Source organism: Rana temporaria, chromosome 1 (genome assembly GCF_905171775.1).
Source record: "Rana temporaria chromosome 1, aRanTem1.1, whole genome shotgun sequence".
In the NCBI taxonomy this organism is placed as follows: domain Eukaryota; kingdom Metazoa; phylum Chordata; class Amphibia; order Anura; family Ranidae; genus Rana; species Rana temporaria.
The window spans coordinates 396,184,121-396,204,169 of record NC_053489.1 but is presented as its reverse complement, the minus strand read 5'-3'; the positions used below and the strand labels follow the sequence as shown (position 1 = coordinate 396,204,169).

The 20,049-nt window shown below is 42.4% G+C and overlaps 1 protein-coding gene across 2 annotated transcripts in view; it reads left to right on the top strand.

Annotated features, from left to right (window-relative positions):
* Window positions 1-14,350: 14,350 nt before the first annotated feature.
* Window positions 14,351-20,049, top strand: part of ISYNA1 (inositol-3-phosphate synthase 1) — a 55,669-nt gene continuing 49,970 nt past the window's right edge. The window contains exons 1-2 of one of the 2 annotated variants that reach the window (XM_040322795.1): window positions 14,351-14,473; window positions 19,336-19,456. In XM_040322795.1, the coding sequence (XP_040178729.1) occupies window positions 19,343-19,456 (114 nt within the window). In that variant the 5' untranslated portion in view covers window positions 14,351-14,473; window positions 19,336-19,342. The remainder of the gene's footprint in view (window positions 14,474-19,335; window positions 19,457-20,049) is intronic. The other variant, XM_040322804.1, reaches the window with a different exon arrangement.

The window sequence follows — 20,049 nt, the reverse complement described above, 5'->3', positions numbered from 1 at the left end:
ATAAAAAATAAATAATAAAATAGAGTCCCATATATTGCAGACAGCGCTGCACATTCAGAAACAAACAGCGTGAAAGTTCCAATGTGATCAATGTGAATATATAAATCCCAAAAAATAGGGGAAATTATTGCAGTCCACTATGTTCGTTGTGATTTTCTTTAAAAGGAGAGAAAGTGCCACCACCGCTCTATATAACTTCAATTCCACCCAAGGTGCTTGATATTAAATTGCTCTTACCAGAGCTAGTTGACCAGTTTAATGAAAAAGTGGTCAAACTAGCTTTTGCAGGATTGTGCCTGCGCACATAGGGATATGGACAACCAATAGACAGATCCAGGAGCTCCACATGGGATACGTTATGCAAGAGAAGAAAGCCAGGAAAGCCAATAGCGTAATAACGTTTATTAAAAGTATTAAAAAACACATAAAAACAGCCAAATGGCCTCTTACTTCCAAGGGTGCCCACCCGGCACTGAGGCTGCGGACTTGTCACCGCCAATCTGCGGTTTCAATTGTGGGATTCGGAAAGGGGGAGGAAGCCGCCGCTGTCTCACCGCCAATGGATCCTTACCGACACTCCACAGCGCAGGGGGGACGTCACGTGACCAGGTCTGCCTCCGACGTACGTTTCGTTATCCTAACGTCATCAGGGGGGCGTACCTGGTCACTAAAGCATCATGGTATATGTAGTCTAATGCGAGCCGGTCATTGGTCGAAAACAAATTCAATTTTAAATTCAGCCTCGGTGCCACGATCGCATTCACAGGTATACAGTACACATATAGACAGGTTCTACGTTTGGGATTCTATAAATGAAGGTATATTTTACGTATAAGCTTATAAAAAGAACTCCTGTAGCCCCGCAATTTGAACCCAAAAAACAGCACGGAAAGAGCAAGGTTTTAACTGAACCGCTCCTCTCGCATCCCTCTGGACGTGCACAGTCATTGGTATATTTTAGATGGAATAAAATATCTCTCAATAGATTAATCAAAAAATTTGAATATATCATAGCCTAAGTAAGGCAAGAGATAATATATAAGTTCTACTCGACCATAGATATGGACATTAACAACAAGAAAAATCAGTACACGAAAATATAGAAAAAAGGGAAGACCCAAGCAAAGAGACTTCCCTTGACTCCCTCTGGGAGTACATCTTATATCCAGCATCCCACTATAAATCCAGATTTAACCATAAAAATAAAAATAAAAATAATTCCAAACTGGGAAATGTGATATAAAATGATCACATATTCTTGATAAATATGTGAATATATAAAAATGTGTATAAAAAATGAAAAAATATCAAAAATTAGGAAACATTTAATTTAAACATTGTAAAAATATATATTGGATATAAAGTGATAAAACAGAGAATTTGGTTCTAAAAAATTCTCGGAGTACACTTGACAAGAAAATATAGGGTTAGTCATCAGTCAAAAAACAGTTGAGATCAAGTTCAACGTTTAATCCTGATGGTTGCATGGTACGTAGTTTGTGTACCCATTTCATTTCGTTTTGAGAAACACTCCTCAGCATGTGTGTGCCTCGCCAATTTCTATCAATTTTGTCTATACCATAAAAGGTGCAGAGACTAGGATTACTAGCATGATGGCTGGCGAAATGTTTAGACACACTGTGGTTAGGAAAACTGTTTTTAATATTCTTTAGATGTTCATTAATACGGATCTTTAATTGGCGTGTAGTTCTTTCCACGTACTGCAAATTGCATGGGCATTCGATCACGTATGTGACGTGATCAGATCCACATGTGATCAGGGGTTTGATTTTAAACGATTCCCCCGTCACATTCGATCTGAACTCCGTTTTTTTCTTTTTATCACCAGGATTGCGTGTAGTTCTGCAGGCCTTGCATCTTGTGCAGTGATGGAAACCCGATCCATCCAAGAAAGTGACCAACTTCCTTGGTGGATCGGGAACATTGGGAGCAATTTTGTTCCTCAGGCCTGGAGCCCTTTTGTAAATGAATTTTGGCACTTTTGGGATGGATGTGATGAGATCTCTATCCTTTCTCAAAATGTGCCAATGACGTTTGAAAACTGATTCAACTTGGCGATATTGCCTATGAAACCCAGAAATGAAAGGTACTTCGTTTTTATACTCTTTCTTTGGTTTAGGAACCAGCAGTGATTGTCTGTCCAGAACTGCCACTTGGTCATATGCTTGTTTTAATGTTGCTTCAGAGTACCCTTTCTCTAAAAATCTAGTGGTTAGAAGCTTGGCCTGTGTCTCAAAATCTTCTTCAATGTCACAGTTTCGTTTTAGCCTCATAAATTGTCCTTTAGGGACTGCCCCTATCCAAGATGGATGGTGGCAACTGTGGGTGGGTACAAACCCATTCCTATCTGTAGGCTTGAAATAAGTAAGCGTTATAAATTTGAAGCCATTCTTTTTAATAGTGAGATCCAAATAATTTACAGAGGACATACTGGTTTCAGCTACAAACGTGAGGCCATACTTGTTTTGGTTCATTTGTGTTATAAAGATCTTTAAATCTTCTTCAGGGCCCTCCCAAAAGAGGACAATGTCATCGATATATCGCTTATAGAATTTCAATGACTTAGGTCGATTTGCAAAAATTGTTTCGTGTTCCCACTTATTTAAAACAACATTCGCGACGCTAGGTGCATAGCGTGCACCCATGGCTACACCACCAACCTGATTATAAAACTGATTATTTGCCCAAAAATAATTATATTTCATCGCTAATTCAAGTCCTCTTATTAAATAATTGGTTTGTACCTTTTTTAGCTTAGAAAACTTGTTTAGAGCCCATCGAAGAGCAACCAAAGCATCAGTATGTCTAATATTAGTGTAGAGTGATTCGATATCCACCGTTACCATAATCGTATGCTCGGTTGCTGGTAAGGTTTGAAGTACCAATATCAAATCTCTACTATCTTTTAAGTATGATGGACTCTGTGACACCAGTGGCTTGAAGAAACCATCGAGGTACTCTCCTAGCCGAGAGAACAGGGAACCTATCCCGCTGATTATAGGTCTACCAGGGGGATTCACCTTATTCTTATGGATCTTAGGTAGGGTGTATAGGACTGGAATCCTAGGCGCATGCAAAACAATATAATCAGCTTCTTTTGGGTTTAGGATACCTCTTTCGAGTCCCTCATTAACCCAAACAATCAGCAAATTGCTGAGCCTAAATGTGGGATCGCACCCAAGAAGCTGATAAGTTTTACTATCATCTAATTGATTTTGCATTTCTTGATAATAATATTCTTTTTTGAGAATCACAAGGCCACCGCCCTTATCGGCCGGTCTAACCACGATATTTTTATTACTTTCTATTGTTTTTATGGCTTCTCTGAAGTGTTTTGAGGAGTTAGAAGGCACAACTTTTAGATCACGTATATCGTCTTGGACTAAAGTCCGAAAGACTTCGATATAGTGATTTGAACCTCGATGCGGATTAAAGACAGACTGATTCCTCAGACTGCTATGGATACATTTTTCTGGGCTTTTAGGTCTAGATTCCTGGAGATTATTTGCAAAGTGTTTTTTAATATTAAGTTTCCTAATGTGTTTCTCTATATCGATATAGACTTCAAATTTGTCGATATCTTTATTTGGTGCAAACTTCAATCCCTGTTGGAGAACTTCCAATTCTGAGTTGGAAAATTCTACTTCTGCCAAATTAAAAATCCCCTCACTCATTCTAGCCTTTTTCTTTTTCTCTCTCCCTCTTCCTCGTCGTCCTCTCTTTCTGAATATTCTTTTTGGGGAAGGGGGGATCTGGGGGGGATACGATACGTATCCTTCCACCCCCTCCCATCCCCCCCCCCCCTGGTGCTGATTATAATAGGGTGCAGGTCGACCTCGAAAATTACCCCTATGACCCCCCCGAGGAGGTCTGGGTGGATACTGCGGACGATACGATTCATAGTAATAATGATCCGGACCCCTGTCGTCTAGGGGGCCGAATCTATTATAAGTATCTATTGGCTGAGGATAAGGATGACCATAGGCATTAGAAGGAGGATAAGTAGAGGGTTTGTAATAAGGGGTCGATGGTTTGGAATTATTTTTGATAGCTGATTTTTTTGGGGTACTGGATATTTGTACTTTTTTTTTTTCTGCATTTTTAATAGGCTGGGAGGGAAGTTCTCCATCTAGACTGATCTCGTGAGAGTCACTTACTCTGAGAGTGTCTTGCCACTTATAGACCTTGTTCTCTTCAAAATCTTTTACATCCCTCTGGTATTTCTTTAGTTTTTTAGTTTTAATTTCACTGTCATATTTAGATAAGTGTACTTGTAGAAGTTTTGATTTTTCCAAATATTCACTATTGGCAACAAATGGCTCCATTTTTTTCTTAAGGTCTGCGATTTTGGAATCCAGAAGTACGTTTTTAGCGTTACATCTCCGGACCATAAGCTGCATGAGCTTCTGTTCGCAGGCATTAAAAAATTGGTACCATTCTTCTAGTGATTGTAAGCTGTCATTCCCATCATTGGGACCGACATCCCATCTAAGGCGCCTGGGGGTGAGATTTTTGCTTATGTATAATTCAAAAGAAGCAATGTCCCACCAAACTCTGATCTGTTTCTCCATGTCAAATTGTAACTCTTTAAAACCCTTTTCTAGATCAATATTGGGACTTGGGGTTTCTTGAAAAATGTCTTCTAAATTAATATGGCGTTCTCTCATAAAATTGAAAACATCCATGGCTGCGTGAAGATAGGGTACAAAAATTTAGAAATTTGAAACCTAGCAATGTGTAAAGTGAAAAATTCCGCGCCTAAATAATAAATTAATAAACAATATAAGCTGCTCCTCACAAACAATGAAAATTGTACATATGTGAAAATAGAAAATAGAGGGCGCTACGCCCATACAAATATTTGTATAGTGCCGTGAACCAATCCAATAGGATTGGCAATTAATTAACAATCCCTGGTAAATAATTCAATAAAAAATAAAAAATAAATAATAAAATAGAGTCCCATATATTGCAGACAGCGCTGCACATTCAGAAACAAACAGCGTGAAAGTTCCAATGTGATCAATGTGAATATATAAATCCCAAAAAATAGGGGAAATTATTGCAGTCCACTATGTTCGTTGTGATTTTCTTTAAAAGGAGAGAAAGTGCCACCACCGCTCTATATAACTTCAATTCCACCCAAGGTGCTTGATATTAAATTGCTCTTACCAGAGCTAGTTGACCAGTTTAATGAAAAAGTGGTCAAACTAGCTTTTGCAGGATTGTGCCTGCGCACATAGGGATATGGACAACCAATAGACAGATCCAGGAGCTCCACATGGGATACGTTATGCAAGAGAAGAAAGCCAGGAAAGCCAATAGCGTAATAACGTTTATTAAAAGTATTAAAAAACACATAAAAACAGCCAAATGGCCTCTTACTTCCAAGGGTGCCCACCCGGCACTGAGGCTGCGGACTTGTCACCGCCAATCTGCGGTTTCAATTGTGGGATTCGGAAAGGGGGAGGAAGCCGCCGCTGTCTCACCGCCAATGGATCCTTACCGACACTCCACAGCGCAGGGGGGACGTCACGTGACCAGGTCTGCCTCCGACGTACGTTTCGTTATCCTAACGTCATCAGGGGGGCGTACCTGGTCACTAAAGCATCATGGTATATGTAGTCTAATGCGAGCCGGTCATTGGTCGAAAACAAATTCAATTTTAAATTCAGCCTCGGTGCCGCGATCGCATTCACAGGTATACAGTACACATATAGACAGGTTCTACATTTGGGATTCTATAAATGAAGGTATATTTTACGTATAAGCTTATAAAAAGAACTCCTGTAGCCCCGCAATTTGAACCCAAAAAACAGCACGGAAAGAGCAAGGTTTTAACTGAACCGCTCCTCTCGCATCCCTCCGGACGTGCACAGTCATTGGAATATTTCAGATGGAATAAAATATCTCTCAATAGATTAATCAAAAAATTTGAATATATCATAGCCTAAGTAAGGCAAGAGATAATATATAAGTTCTACTCGACCATAGATATGGACATTAACAACAAGAAAAATAAGTACACGAAAATATAGAAAAAAGGGAAGACCCAAGCAAAGAGACTTCCCTTGACTCCCTCTGGGAGTACATCTTATATCCAGCATCCCACTATAAATCCAGATTTAACCATAAAAATAAAAATAATTCCAAACTGGGAAATGTGATATAAAATGATCACATATTCTTGATAAATATGTGAATATATAAAAATGTGTATAAAAAATGAAAAAATATCAAAAATTAGGAAACATTTAATTTAAACATTGTAAAAATATATATTGGATATAAAGTGATAAAACAGAGAATTTGGTTCTAAAAAATTCTCGGAGTACACTTGACAAGAAAATATAGGGTTAGTCATCAGTCAAAAAACAGTTGAGATCAAGTTCAACGTTTAATCCTGATGGTTGCATGGTACGTAGTTTGTGTACCCATTTCATTTCGTTTTGAGAAACACTCCTCAGCATGTGTGTGCCTCGCCAATTTCTATCAATTTTGTCTATACCATAAAAGGTGCAGAGACTAGGATTACTAGCATGATGGCTGGCGAAATGTTTAGACACACTGTGGTTAGGAAAACTGTTTTTAATATTCTTTAGATGTTCATTAATACGGATCTTTAATTGGCGTGTAGTTCTTCCCACGTACTGCAAATTGCATGGGCATTCGATCACGTATGTGACGTGATCAGATCCACATGTGATCAGGGGTTTGATTTTAAACGATTCCCCCGTCACATTCGATCTGAACTCCGTTTTTTTCTTTTTATCACTTTTAATAAACGTTATTACGCTATTGGCTTTCCTGGCTTTCTTCTCTTGCATAACGTATCCCATGTGGAGCTCCTGGATCTGTCTATTGGTTGTCCATATCCCTATGTGCGCAGGCACAATCCTGCAAAAGCTAGTTTGACCACTTTTTCATTAAACTGGTCAACTAGCTCTGGTAAGAGCAATTTAATATCAAGCACCTTGGGTGGAATTGAAGTTATATAGAGCGGTGGTGGCACTTTCTCTCCTTTTAAAGAAAATCACAACGAACATAGTGGACTGCAATAATTTCCCCTATTTTTTGGGATTTATATATTCACATTGATCACATTGGAACTTTCACGCTGTTTGTTTCTGAATGTGCAGCGCTGTCTGCAATATATGGGACTCTATTTTATTATTTATTTTTTATTTTTTATTGAATTATTTACCAGGGATTGTTAATTAATTGCCAATCCTATTGGATTGGTTCACGGCACTATACAAATATTTGTATGGGCGTAGCGCCCTCTATTTTCTATTTTCACATATGTACAATTTTCATTGTTTGTGAGGAGCAGCTTATATTGTTTATTAATTTATTATTTAGGCGCGGAATTTTTCACTTTACACATTGCTAGGTTTCAAATTTCTAAATTTTTGTACCCTATCTTCACGCAGCCATGGATGTTTTCAATTTTATGAGAGAACGCCATATTAATTTAGAAGAAATTTTTCAAGAAACCCCAAGTCCCAATATTGATCTAGAAAAGGGTTTTAAAGAGTTACAATTTGACATGGAGAAACAGATCAGAGTTTGGTGGGACATTGCTTCTTTTGAATTATACATAAGCAAAAATCTCACCCCCAGGCGCCTTAGATGGGATGTCGGTCCCAATGATGGGAATGACAGCTTACAATCACTAGAAGAATGGTACCAATTTTTTAATGCCTGCGAACAGAAGCTCATGCAGCTTATGGTCCGGAGACGTAAAGCTAAAAACGTACTTCTGGATTCCAAAATCGCAGACCTTAAGAAAAAAATGGAGCCATTTGTTGCCAATAGTGAATATTTGGAAAAATCAAAACTTCTACAAGTACACTTATCTAAATATGACAGTGAAATTAAAACTAAAAAACTAAAGAAATACCAGAGGGATGTAAAAGATTTTGAAGAGAACAAGGTCTATAAGTGGCAAGACACTCTCAGAGTAAGTGACTCTCACGAGATCAGTCTAGATGGAGAACTTCCCTCCCAGCCTATTAAAAATGCAGAAAAGAAAAAAGTACAAATATCCAGTACCCCAAAAAAATCAGCTATCAAAAATAATTCCAAACCATCGACCCCTTATTACAAACTCTCTACTTATCCTCCTTCTAATGCCTATGGTCATCCTTATCCTCAGCCAATAGATACTTATAATAGATTCGGCCCCCTAGACGACAGGGGTCCGGATCATTATTACTATGAATCGTATCGTCCGCAGTATCCACCCAGACCTCCTCGGGGGGGGTCATAGGGGTAATTTTCGAGGTCGACCTGCACCCTATTATAATCAGCACCAGGGGGGGGGGGATGGGAGGGGGTGGAAGGATACGTATCGTATCCCCCCCAGATCCCCCCTTCCCCAAAAAGAATATTCAGAAAGAGAGGACGACGAGGAAGAGGGAGAGAGAAAAAGAAAAAGGCTAGAATGAGTGAGGGGATTTTTAATTTGGCAGAAGTAGAATTTTCCAACTCAGAATTGGAAGTTCTCCAACAGGGATTGAAGTTTGCACCAAATAAAGATATCGACAAATTTGAAGTCTATATCGATATAGAGAAACACATTAGGAAACTTAATATTAAAAAACACTTTGCAAATAATCTCCAGGAATCTAGACCTAAAAGCCCAGAAAAATTTATCCATAGCAGTCTGAGGAATCAGTCTGTCTTTAATCCGCATCGAGGTTCAAATCACTATATCGAAGTCTTTCGGACTTTAGTCCAAGACGATATACGTGATCTAAAAGTTGTGCCTTCTAACTCCTCAAAACACTTCAGAGAAGCCATAAAAACAATAGAAAGTAATAAAAATATCGTGGTTAGACCGGCCGATAAGGGCGGTGGCCTTGTGATTCTCAAAAAAGAATATTATTATCAAGAAATGCAAAATCAATTAGATGATAGTAAAACTTATCAGCTTCTTGGGTGCGATCCCACATTTAGGCTCAGCAATTTGCTGATTGTTTGGGTTAATGAGGGACTCGAAAGAGGTATCCTAAACCCAAAAGAAGCTGATTATATTGTTTTGCATGCGCCTAGGATTCCAGTCCTATACACCCTACCTAAGATCCATAAGAATAAGGTGAATCCCCCTGGTAGACCTATAATCAGCGGGATAGGTTCCCTGTTCTCTCGGCTAGGAGAGTACCTCGATGGTTTCTTCAAGCCACTGGTGTCACAGAGTCCATCATACTTAAAAGATAGTAGAGATTTGATATTGGTACTTCAAACCTTACCAGCAACCGAGCATACGATTATGGTAACGGTGGATATCGAATCACTCTACACTAATATTAGACATACTGATGCTTTGGTTGCTCTTCGATGGGCTCTAAACAAGTTTTCTAAGCTAAAAAAGGTACAAACCAATTATTTAATAAGAGGACTTGAATTAGCGATGAAAAATAATTATTTTTGGGCAAATAATCAGTTTTATAATCAGGTTGGTGGTGTAGCCATGGGTGCACGCTATGCACCTAGCGTCGCGAATGTTGTTTTAAATAAGTGGGAACACGAAACAATTTTTGCAAATCGACCTAAGTCATTGAAATTCTATAAGCGATATATCGATGACATTGTCCTCTTTTGGGAGGGCCCTGAAGAAGATTTAAAGATCTTTATAACACAAATGAACCAAAACAAGTATGGCCTCACGTTTGTAGCTGAAACCAGTATGTCCTCTGTAAATTATTTGGATCTCACTATTAAAAAGAATGGCTTCAAATTTATAACGCTTACTTATTTCAAGCCTACAGATAGGAATGGGTTTGTACCCACCCACAGTTGCCACCATCCATCTTGGATAGGGGCAGTCCCTAAAGGACAATTTATGAGGCTAAAACGAAACTGTGACATTGAAGAAGATTTTGAGACACAGGCCAAGCTTCTAACCACTAGATTTTTAGAGAAAGGGTACTCTGAAGCAACATTAAAACAAGCATATGACCAAGTGGCAGTTCTGGACAGACAATCACTGCTGGTTCCTAAACCAAAGAAAGAGTATAAAAACGAAGTACCTTTCATTTCTGGGTTTCATAGGCAATATCGCCAAGTTGAATCAGTTTTCAAACGTCATTGGCACATTTTGAGAAAGGATAGAGATCTCATCACATCCATCCCAAAAGTGCCAAAATTCATTTACAAAAGGGCTCCAGGCCTGAGGAACAAAATTGCTCCCAATGTTCCCGATCCACCAAGGAAGTTGGTCACTTTCTTGGATGGATCGGGTTTCCATCACTGCACAAGATGCAAGGCCTGCAGAACTACACGCAATCCTGGTGATAAAAAGAAAAAAACGGAGTTCAGATCGAATGTGACGGGGGAATCGTTTAAAATCAAACCCCTGATCACATGTGGATCTGATCACGTCACATACGTGATCGAATGCCCATGCAATTTGCAGTACGTGGGAAGAACTACACGCCAATTAAAGATCCGTATTAATGAACATCTAAAGAATATTAAAAACAGTTTTCCTAACCACAGTGTGTCTAAACATTTCGCCAGCCATCATGCTAGTAATCCTAGTCTCTGCACCTTTTATGGTATAGACAAAATTGATAGAAATTGGCGAGGCACACACATGCTGAGGAGTGTTTCTCAAAACGAAATGAAATGGGTACACAAACTACGTACCATGCAACCATCAGGATTAAACGTTGAACTTGATCTCAACTGTTTTTTGACTGATGACTAACCCTATATTTTCTTGTCAAGTGTACTCCGAGAATTTTTTAGAACCAAATTCTCTGTTTTATCACTTTATATCCAATATATATTTTTACAATGTTTAAATTAAATGTTTCCTAATTTTTGATATTTTTTCATTTTTTATACACATTTTTATATATTCACATATTTATCAAGAATATGTGATCATTTTATATCACATTTCCCAGTTTGGAATTATTTTTATTTTTATGGTTAAATCTGGATTTATAGTGGGATGCTGGATATAAGATGTACTCCCAGAGGGAGTCAAGGGAAGTCTCTTTGCTTGGGTCTTCCCTTTTTTCTATATTTTCGTGTACTGATTTTTCTTGTTGTTAATGTCCATATCTATGGTCGAGTAGAACTTATATATTATCTCTTGCCTTACTTAGGCTATGATATATTCAAATTTTTTGATTAATCTATTGAGAGATATTTTATTCCATCTGAAATATTCCAATGACTGTGCACGTCCGGAGGGATGCGAGAGGAGCGGTTCAGTTAAAACCTTGCTCTTTCCGTGCTGTTTTTTGGGTTCAAATTGCGGGGCTACAGGAGTTCTTTTTATAAGCTTATACGTAAAATATACCTTCATTTATAGAATCCCAAATGTAGAACCTGTCTATATGTGTACTGTATACCTGTGAATGCGATCGCGGCACCGAGGCTGAATTTAAAATTGAATTTGTTTTCGACCAATGACCGGCTCGCATTAGACTACATATACCATGATGCTTTAGTGACCAGGTACGCCCCCCTGATGACGTTAGGATAACGAAACGTACGTCGGAGGCAGACCTGGTCACGTGACGTCCCCCCTGCGCTGTGGAGTGTCGGTAAGGATCCATTGGCGGTGAGACAGCGGCGGCTTCCTCCCCCTTTCCGAATCCCACAATTGAAACCGCAGATTGGCGGTGACAAGTCCGCAGCCTCAGTGCCGGGTGGGCACCCTTGGAAGTAAGAGGCCATTTGGCTGTTTTTATGTGTTTTTTAATACTTTTAATAAACGTTATTACGCTATTGGCTTTCCTGGCTTTCTTCTCTTGCATAACGTATCCCATGTGGAGCTCCTGGATCTGTCTATTGGTTGTCCATATCCCTATGTGCGCAGGCACAATCCTGCAAAAGCTAGTTTGACCACTTTTTCATTAAACTGGTCAACTAGCTCTGGTAAGAGCAATTTAATATCAAGCACCTTGGGTGGAATTGAAGTTATATAGAGCGGTGGTGGCACTTTCTCTCCTTTTAAAGAAAATCACAACGAACATAGTGAACTGCAATAATTTCCCCTATTTTTTGGGATTTATATATTCACATTGATCACATTGGAACTTTCACGCTGTTTGTTTCTGAATGTGCAGCGCTGTCTGCAATATATGGGACTCTATTTTATTATTTATTTTTTATTTTTTATTGAATTATTTACCAGGGATTGTTAATTAATTGCCAATCCTATTGGATTGGTTCACGGCACTATACAAATATTTGTATGGGCGTAGCGCCCTCTATTTTCTATTTTCACATATGTACAATTTTCATTGTTTGTGAGGAGCAGCTTATATTGTTTATTAATTTATTATTTAGGCGCGGAATTTTTCACTTTACACAAGTGGAGGAGGATGGCCACAGTGGGAAAGAGAGGAACATGTATGGAAGTGGAGGAGGATGGCCACAGTGGGAAAGAGAGGAACATGTATGGAAGTGGAGGAGGATGGCCACAGTGGGAAAGAGAGGAACAAGTATGGAAGTGGAGGAGGATGGCCACAGTGGGAAAGAGAGGAACATGTATGGAAGTGGAGGAGGATGGCCACAGTGGGAAAGAGAGGAACATGTATGGAAGTGGAGGAGGATGGCCACAGTGGGAAAGAGAGGAACAAGTATGGAAGTGGAGGATGGCCACAGTGGGAAAGAGAGGAACATGTATGGAAGTGGAGGAGGATGGCCACAGTGGAAAAGAGAGGAACAAGTATGGAAGTGGAGGAGGATGGCCACAGTGGGAAAGAGAGGAACATGTATGGAAGTGGAGGAGGATGGCCACAGTGGGAAAGAGAGGAACATGTATGGAAGTGGAGGAGGATGGCCACAATGGGAAAGAGAGGAACAAGTATGGAAGTGGAGGATGGCCACAGTGGGAAAGAGAGGAACAAGTATGAAAGTGGAGGAGGATGGCCACAGTGGGAAAGAGAGGAACATGTATGGAAGTGGAGGAGGATGGCCACAGTGGGAAAGAGAGGAACAAGTATGGAAGTGGAGGAGAATGGCACAGTGGGAAAGAGAGGAACAAGTATGGAAGTGGAGGAGGATGGCCACAGTGGGAAAGAGAGGAACATGTATGGAAGTGGAGGAGGATGGCCACAGTGGGAAAGAGAGGAACAAGTATGGAAGTGGAGGAGGATGGCCACAGTGGGAAAGAGAGGAACATGTATGGAAGTGGAGAAGGATGGCCCCAGTGGGAAAGAGAGGAACAAGTATGAAAGTGGAGGAGGATGGCCACAGTGGGAAAGAGAGGAACATGTATGGAACTGGAGGAGGATGGACACAGTGGGAAAGAGAGGAACATGTATGGAAGTGGAGGAGGATGGCCACAGTGGGAAAGAGAGGAACAAGTATGGAAGTGGAGGAGGATGGCCACAGTGGGAAAGAGAGGAACATGTATGGAAGTGGAGGAGGATGGCCACAGTGGGAAAGAGAGGAACAAGTATGGAAGTGGAGGAGGATGGCCACAGTGGGAAAGAGAGGAACATGTATGGAAGTGGAGAAGGATGGCCCCAGTGGGAAAGAGAGGAACAAGTATGAAAGTGGAGGAGGATGGCCACAGTGGGAAAGAGAGGAACATGTATGGAACTGGAGGAGGATGGACACAGTGGGAAAGAGAGGAACATGTATGGAAGTGGAGGAGAATGGCACAGTGGGAAAGAGAGGAACAAGTATGGAAGTGGAGATCAGGGGCGGACTGACAACTCATGGGGCCCCCGGGCAATAGGAGATTATGGGGCCCCTGGGCAGCAGATTATGGGGCCACACAGTATACACAGACACACAATATACATACACACACACACTGAATAGGTACTGGAGAGGCAGAGCAGCTATAATTTTAGGATTTAAAAAGAAAAAAAAAACACAGATTTTTACTGTCTATGGTTTTACCAAGGCTGTCAACCCTAATGGGGCCCTCTAGTGTCATGGGGCACCCGGGCAGTGCCCGAATGGTCAGTCCGCCACTGGTGGAGATGTACTTTATAATACCACTGAGCGAAAGACAGCAGACATGGACAGGCGTCAGAATGCTTATGGTGGTGTCCATAAAACTGGTTATACAAGTACAACCAATGAGACATTACATGACTGCAGGGTACAGGACAAGGTCCACAGAGGGCTATGTAACACTTTAACAACAAACAGCACGTGCCCCCCATGAAGCTGTTATGTAGGCTCCTGTGAGGAGTTGAGTGAGTCTGTCAGGAAGTACCTTTGGCCCACTTCTATTCCGTAGACATCATCAGACGACACGTTTGCCTGTCAGCGGAGTGCACGTGTACTTCCCGCCCATCTCGCGGCTTTGTATTACAGAGGGCGTGTAAGGGGCGTGGTCAGACAGTGGAGAGATGTATTGGGCGGGGAATAGGAAGCCGATATGAAGCTGTAAAGCCGGAGATCGCATTACCACACAAGATCAGGCTGTACCGGCATCTTCCTGTACGGACATTTCCTGTAAGGACGGGTGAGTGAGGAAGGGCTCTGTGTACAGGGAATGTATAGCAGCTGGCTGCCTTCTCATTGTAGAAGTGTATAGAGAAATGTATTCTTCTGGCTGTGGGGTGCTCCGTCATTCTCTCTCAGTATGACGTAAGAGCGGGCGTAGGAAGAGGACCTTGTAGAAGCAGAGTGCAGTCCATGCTACTTTATTAATAGTTCTATTCTGAGGACAAGCTGTCAGGGGTTCCCATATCAGGACTATCAATGAATGAGCACATAGGGACGCTTTGGTGTGTTCTGGTCACTGACCATTGATTTCTATGTGATGTAACAGAGTCCTCCCCCCTAGGATTGGCCACCTCCCTTCTGTCAATATGGATCTCTGTGTACTCCCATACATATGTCAGCAGGTATCTACTATGGACAAGCTTTATTGTTCTGCCTTGATCGCAAGTGGATTTTGGAGTATAGTCGGAGGATACAATCCTAAATTATTGACTGCATCAATTTCCACCATCCGATCTTATCATTTGCTGCCGATTAATGCAAATCAATCAATGATTTTCCGTCCTGGACAATCCACTCGGATCCGACTGAAATCAAGTCTCCAGCAATCACAGGGATAGTTACGACTGTTTTTGTTTTGAGCTGTACATCAATCAGATAAGCATGTATGGCCACCATGATCATTTACTGGAGCAATTTGTCATGCGATTTCACATGTCAAATCGCATGCCAAATCGAAAGCAATTGGCAGCAATGGCAAAATCCGAATCGGCTGCGGGAGCCGCACCGATTCCCAAAAGTAGTTTCTGTACTACTTTTGGTGACTTTGGGGTGCGATTTCAATATACATCTGTGCAGAAGCCTTCACAGATGTCTCTGAAATCGCCCTCCGAAGTCGAGACTGACATGCGGGAATGAAATCATGCGAGTCCAGCTAAACTGTACACAGTTAGGCCTCTTTCACACCAGTGGACCGATCAGTTCCATCTGGACCTGATCGGACCAACCATTGCTCTCTATGAAGCGGCGGATGTCAGCAGACATCCGCTGGCATCTGGTCTACTAAAAACAGACAGGCACTGCCCTGTCATCCGCCTTCTCATCAGTAATCAGTGGAGAGATCCGTTGCTGAGCAGGTGGATTCTGCTTCGTCTGAAAGGGGCCTTGGGCTACTTTCATACTGCTCGGTTGCAAAAATGTGGTAAAAACACATATACCTGTATATGTTTTTGCAGTTTTCGGTGCCCGGTTCACACTGGGGCGACTCGTCAGACGACGCAGCCGCCTGACAAGTCGCGTCCCATTCTAGTGAATAGAACCGTTCTAATAGGAGCGATGCAAGTCGCTCCGACTTAGAAAACTGTTCTTGTACTACTTGGGGGGCGACTCGGGGCGACCTGCATTGACTTCTATACAGAAATCATTTTGCAAGTCGCCTTAGATGTCGTATTCATGTCGCCTGGCCGAGTCGCCCCCGAAGTCGTGCCGCCCCTGTGTGAACCGGCTCTAATTGCGGGTGTGTTTCTGATGTGTTTTTGCATCAAAACATGTTATACTTACCTCCCCTGTGCAGTTAGTTTTGCACAGAGTGGCCCCAATCGTCCTCTTCTGGGGTCCCATGGCGGTTCTCTCGGGGCTCCTCCCCGCAAGAGCTAACCCCCTCTGGGAAGCTCTCTCCCGAGGGGGTTAGCTTTCAGGCGTGCTCCCATGCCATACAATCGGCGTCCATAGCCGCTGATTGTATGACTTGGCCTTGCCCGCCCTCCGGCGGCCGCATCATTGGATTTGATTGACAGCAGCGAGAGCCAATGGCTGCGCTGCTATCAATCTATCCAATGAAGAGCTGATCAGGCATGGGGAGAAAGACGCAGGATCGCGCCCTTGGAGATTTGGGGCTCAGGTAAGTAAAACAGGGGGCTCGGGGGGGGAGCTCGTTGACTGCAAGGTGTTTTTTCACCCTAATGCAAGGTGAAAAAATACAAAGGTTTACAACCCCTTTAATGCATTCTTGAGTTTATAAGCAGCCTCCCCAGTACCCACTCATTACTTATCTGAGCCCAGTCTCTCTCCACCGATGTCCACGAGTGTCTCCTCCTGATTGGCTGAGAGACAGCAATGGCACCATTCGCTCCCGCAGCTGTCCATCTACGTCAGTTAGCCAATCAGGAGAGAGGGGGTAGGGCCGGGTCGGGGCTCAGTGTCTGAATGGACACAGGGAGCTGTGACTCGGCTCGGGTGCCCCCATAGCAAGATGCTTGCTGTGGGGGCACTCAATAGGAGAGAGGGGCCAGGAGCAGCGAAGAGGGACTCAAGAAGAGGAGGATCCAGGCTGCTCTGTGCAAAACTAACTGCACAGAAGAGGTAAGTATGACATGTTTGTTATTAAAAAAATGACGAATTAAGTCCTTTCAATAAAGATAAAGAAAAAGTCACTGGCCTAGATTCAGGTAGCAATTACGCCTGCGTATCCATAGATACGCAGCATAATTGCTAAGTATCGCCTGCGTATCGACTTTCTGTATTCAGAAAGCTCGATACGCCGACTGCAGCCTAAGATATGACTGGCATAAGGCTCTTATGCCGTCGTATCGTAGGCTGCATTCTTACGCTGGCCGCTAGGTGGCGTTCCCGTAGTGGTCAGCGTAGAGTATGCAAATTGCATACTCATGCCGATTCACAACCGTACGCGCGCCCGGCGTTCGCATTTTACGTCGTTTGCGTTCGTCGGTTTCTGCGTAAGGCTGCTCATGCTATTAGCAGGAGCAGCCAATGCTAAATATACCCGTCGTTCCCGCGTCGCGAATTTTGAAAATTACGTCGTTTGCGTAAGTGAATCGTGAATGGCACTGGACGCCATTTACGTTCACGTTGAAGCAAATGACGTCCTTGCGACGTCATTTACCGCAATGCACGTCTGGAAAGTTTTCCGACGGAGCATGCGCACTACGTTCGGCGCGGGAACGCGCCTAATTTAAATGATCCACGCCCCCTACGGGATCATTTAAATTACGCGCGCTTACGCCGGCCAGTTTTACGGAGCGCACACGCAAATTACGGAGCTACTGCTTCGTGAATGAAGCGTAGCGCAAGTAATTTACAGAGGCGTAGCGTTAAAACGTTAGTGTTAAAAGTGCGCAGCCCTACCTGAATCTACCCCACTATGTCTAATTTATGGCTTTTTCTTTAACCCAGGGGCTTTCAAACTATGGCCTGTAGGCCACATTCTGCCTGCTACAAGGTTTTTTCCTGGCTTTCAGCTAGGGTTCGTTGTGGATCCAGTGCAGTGATTGAGGATTCAGGTCAGCAGAGACTGCCTATGGTGTTTCTCCTGCCAGCATCCTAGCGACCAATGACTCGCTTGCCCCAGTTTTCACAGGACAGAACTTTCATTGTCCAAAACTTGTTCCACCTCCTAGCTGCTAAAGCCATGCTGTAAACCTTACAGTGATATGGCGGACTCTGACGGAGACACTAATGTGGGGGGCTCTAATGGGAATTCTGATGTAAGAGCAACTCTTATTAGGACCCTGATGCATGTGGAACTCTGATCGAGACCCAAATGTAATGCCCTGTACACTTGATCGGAATTCCGATGGGATAAAATCCGATGGAATTTTCCGTCGGAATTCCGTTCAAGCTGTCTTGCATACACACCGTCAGACCAAACGACCGTCTAAAACACGGTGACGTAAAAGACTACGACAAGCTGAGAAAAATTAAGTTCAATGCTTCCGAGCATGCGTCGACTTGATTCTGAGCATGCGTAGTTTTTTCTCCGTCGAAGTTCCACACAGTTTATTCTAAACTCCAACGAATAAAGTCAGATGGGGCCCACACACGGTCGGAATATCCGATGAAAAAAGTCCGTCTGACTTTTTTCATTGAAAATTCTGATCATGTGTACAAGGCATTAGGGGAACTCTGATGGGGACCGTGATGTATCGGAGACTCTGAAGGGGACCCTGATCAGCTGAAATCCACTGGGGTGGAAAGTGGGTGGTCCTGTCAGCCCAACATCCTTTAACTGAAAAATTAAAGGAGCAAGGTGGAAAATTGTCCACTGAACAGTGGCTGCTCAGTGCTTAAATTCTATTTGCTTTGGTTTCTTACATAGTTAGTCTGGTTGAAAAAGACACAAGGTCAACCTATAAGTTGAACATTGTCAGAGATTTTGCAGTATACACTCTCCATGCATCCTAAAGCCTAGAACACAGGCCGAATGTCGGCCCTTTTCTTTTGCACTATGTTGCCCGATATTCGCCCGTATGTATGGCCCTTTAGGCTGCAGAAACTTTTAGGAACTTGGAACAGTCAGGCCCCGTACACACGACCAAACATGTATGCTGAAACTGGTCCGCGGGCCAGTTTCAGCATACATGTTCGGTCGTGTGTGGGCGCGAGCGGGCCGAATTCCAGCAAACATTTGCCCGCCGGGCCTTTTCCCAGCAGACAAATATTCCTGGACGTGTTTTAAAACCGTCCGCTGGAATCCTGCCCGCTCGGACATGTACGGTCGTCAGTACAGACCTACCGTACATGTCCAGGCGCCCGCCGTCCCTCGCATGCGTCGAATTACTTCGACGTATGCGTGGAAGCCTTTAAATGGCAGGCCCGCCCACGTCTCCGCGTCATAGTCGCGGCGACGACGCGGACACGCCCTGCGTATTGTTTACGCGCGGACTTCTGTACGATGGTGTGTACAACCATCGTACAGAAGCCCTCTGGCAGACATGTACGGTGAAAACGGTCCGACGGACCGCTTTCACCGTACATGTTTGTTCGTGTGTACCCGGCCTAATAAGTGGATTATTACTTGTTGCTTTGATTGCAGTGTTTTTTTAAATGTGATTTACTTTTCAAACTTTTTTTTTTTTTTAATAGTTTAATCATGGCTGAGAAATTTAAGGTTGAGAGTCCCAATGTACGCTATTTAAAGGATGTTATAGAAGCCGATTACAACTACAGCACTACCCAAGTGTATGAAGAAAATGGGGTTACCAAGGTAATGTAATGCAAAAGCAATTTTTTTATTGTTTTATTTTGTTATATTACACCAAATAATATACTTTATTTTCACATTCATCTTGTGGTGTGACTTTTTGAAAAACGCTTATCCAACGATTTAATGTTTCGATAAGGTCACAGAACTTTAAATATAGCCCCGACTGTAAATGATAAATTTGTAAGCTTTGGTACCCATTTAGGGAAACCATTTGCTGATAAGTCCTGCCGTCTATTCCTTGCACTAGGTAACTTATTTAGACCGAATGTGTAGGGTATTCGCCATTGCAGAGTGTTTACACTGTGCGTGTGTGTGCACCAATCACAGTGGGATGACATGTAGTGATCTATTTGGGTTTCCTAAAGAATCTCCCTTCAGGGTGGATTGTTTATGCAGTGGTTGTTCAGGCTGTTGATTTGCCAGGTTAGAAGTATGATGCCGCGTACACACCATCACTTTATGTGATGAAAAAAAACGACACTTTCTGTGAAGTAAAAAATGACGTTTTTGAAACTTCAATTTTCAAAGACGAAGTTGCCTACACACCATCGTTTTCTCACAATGATCTTGCAAAGTGAGGTTACGTTCCACCA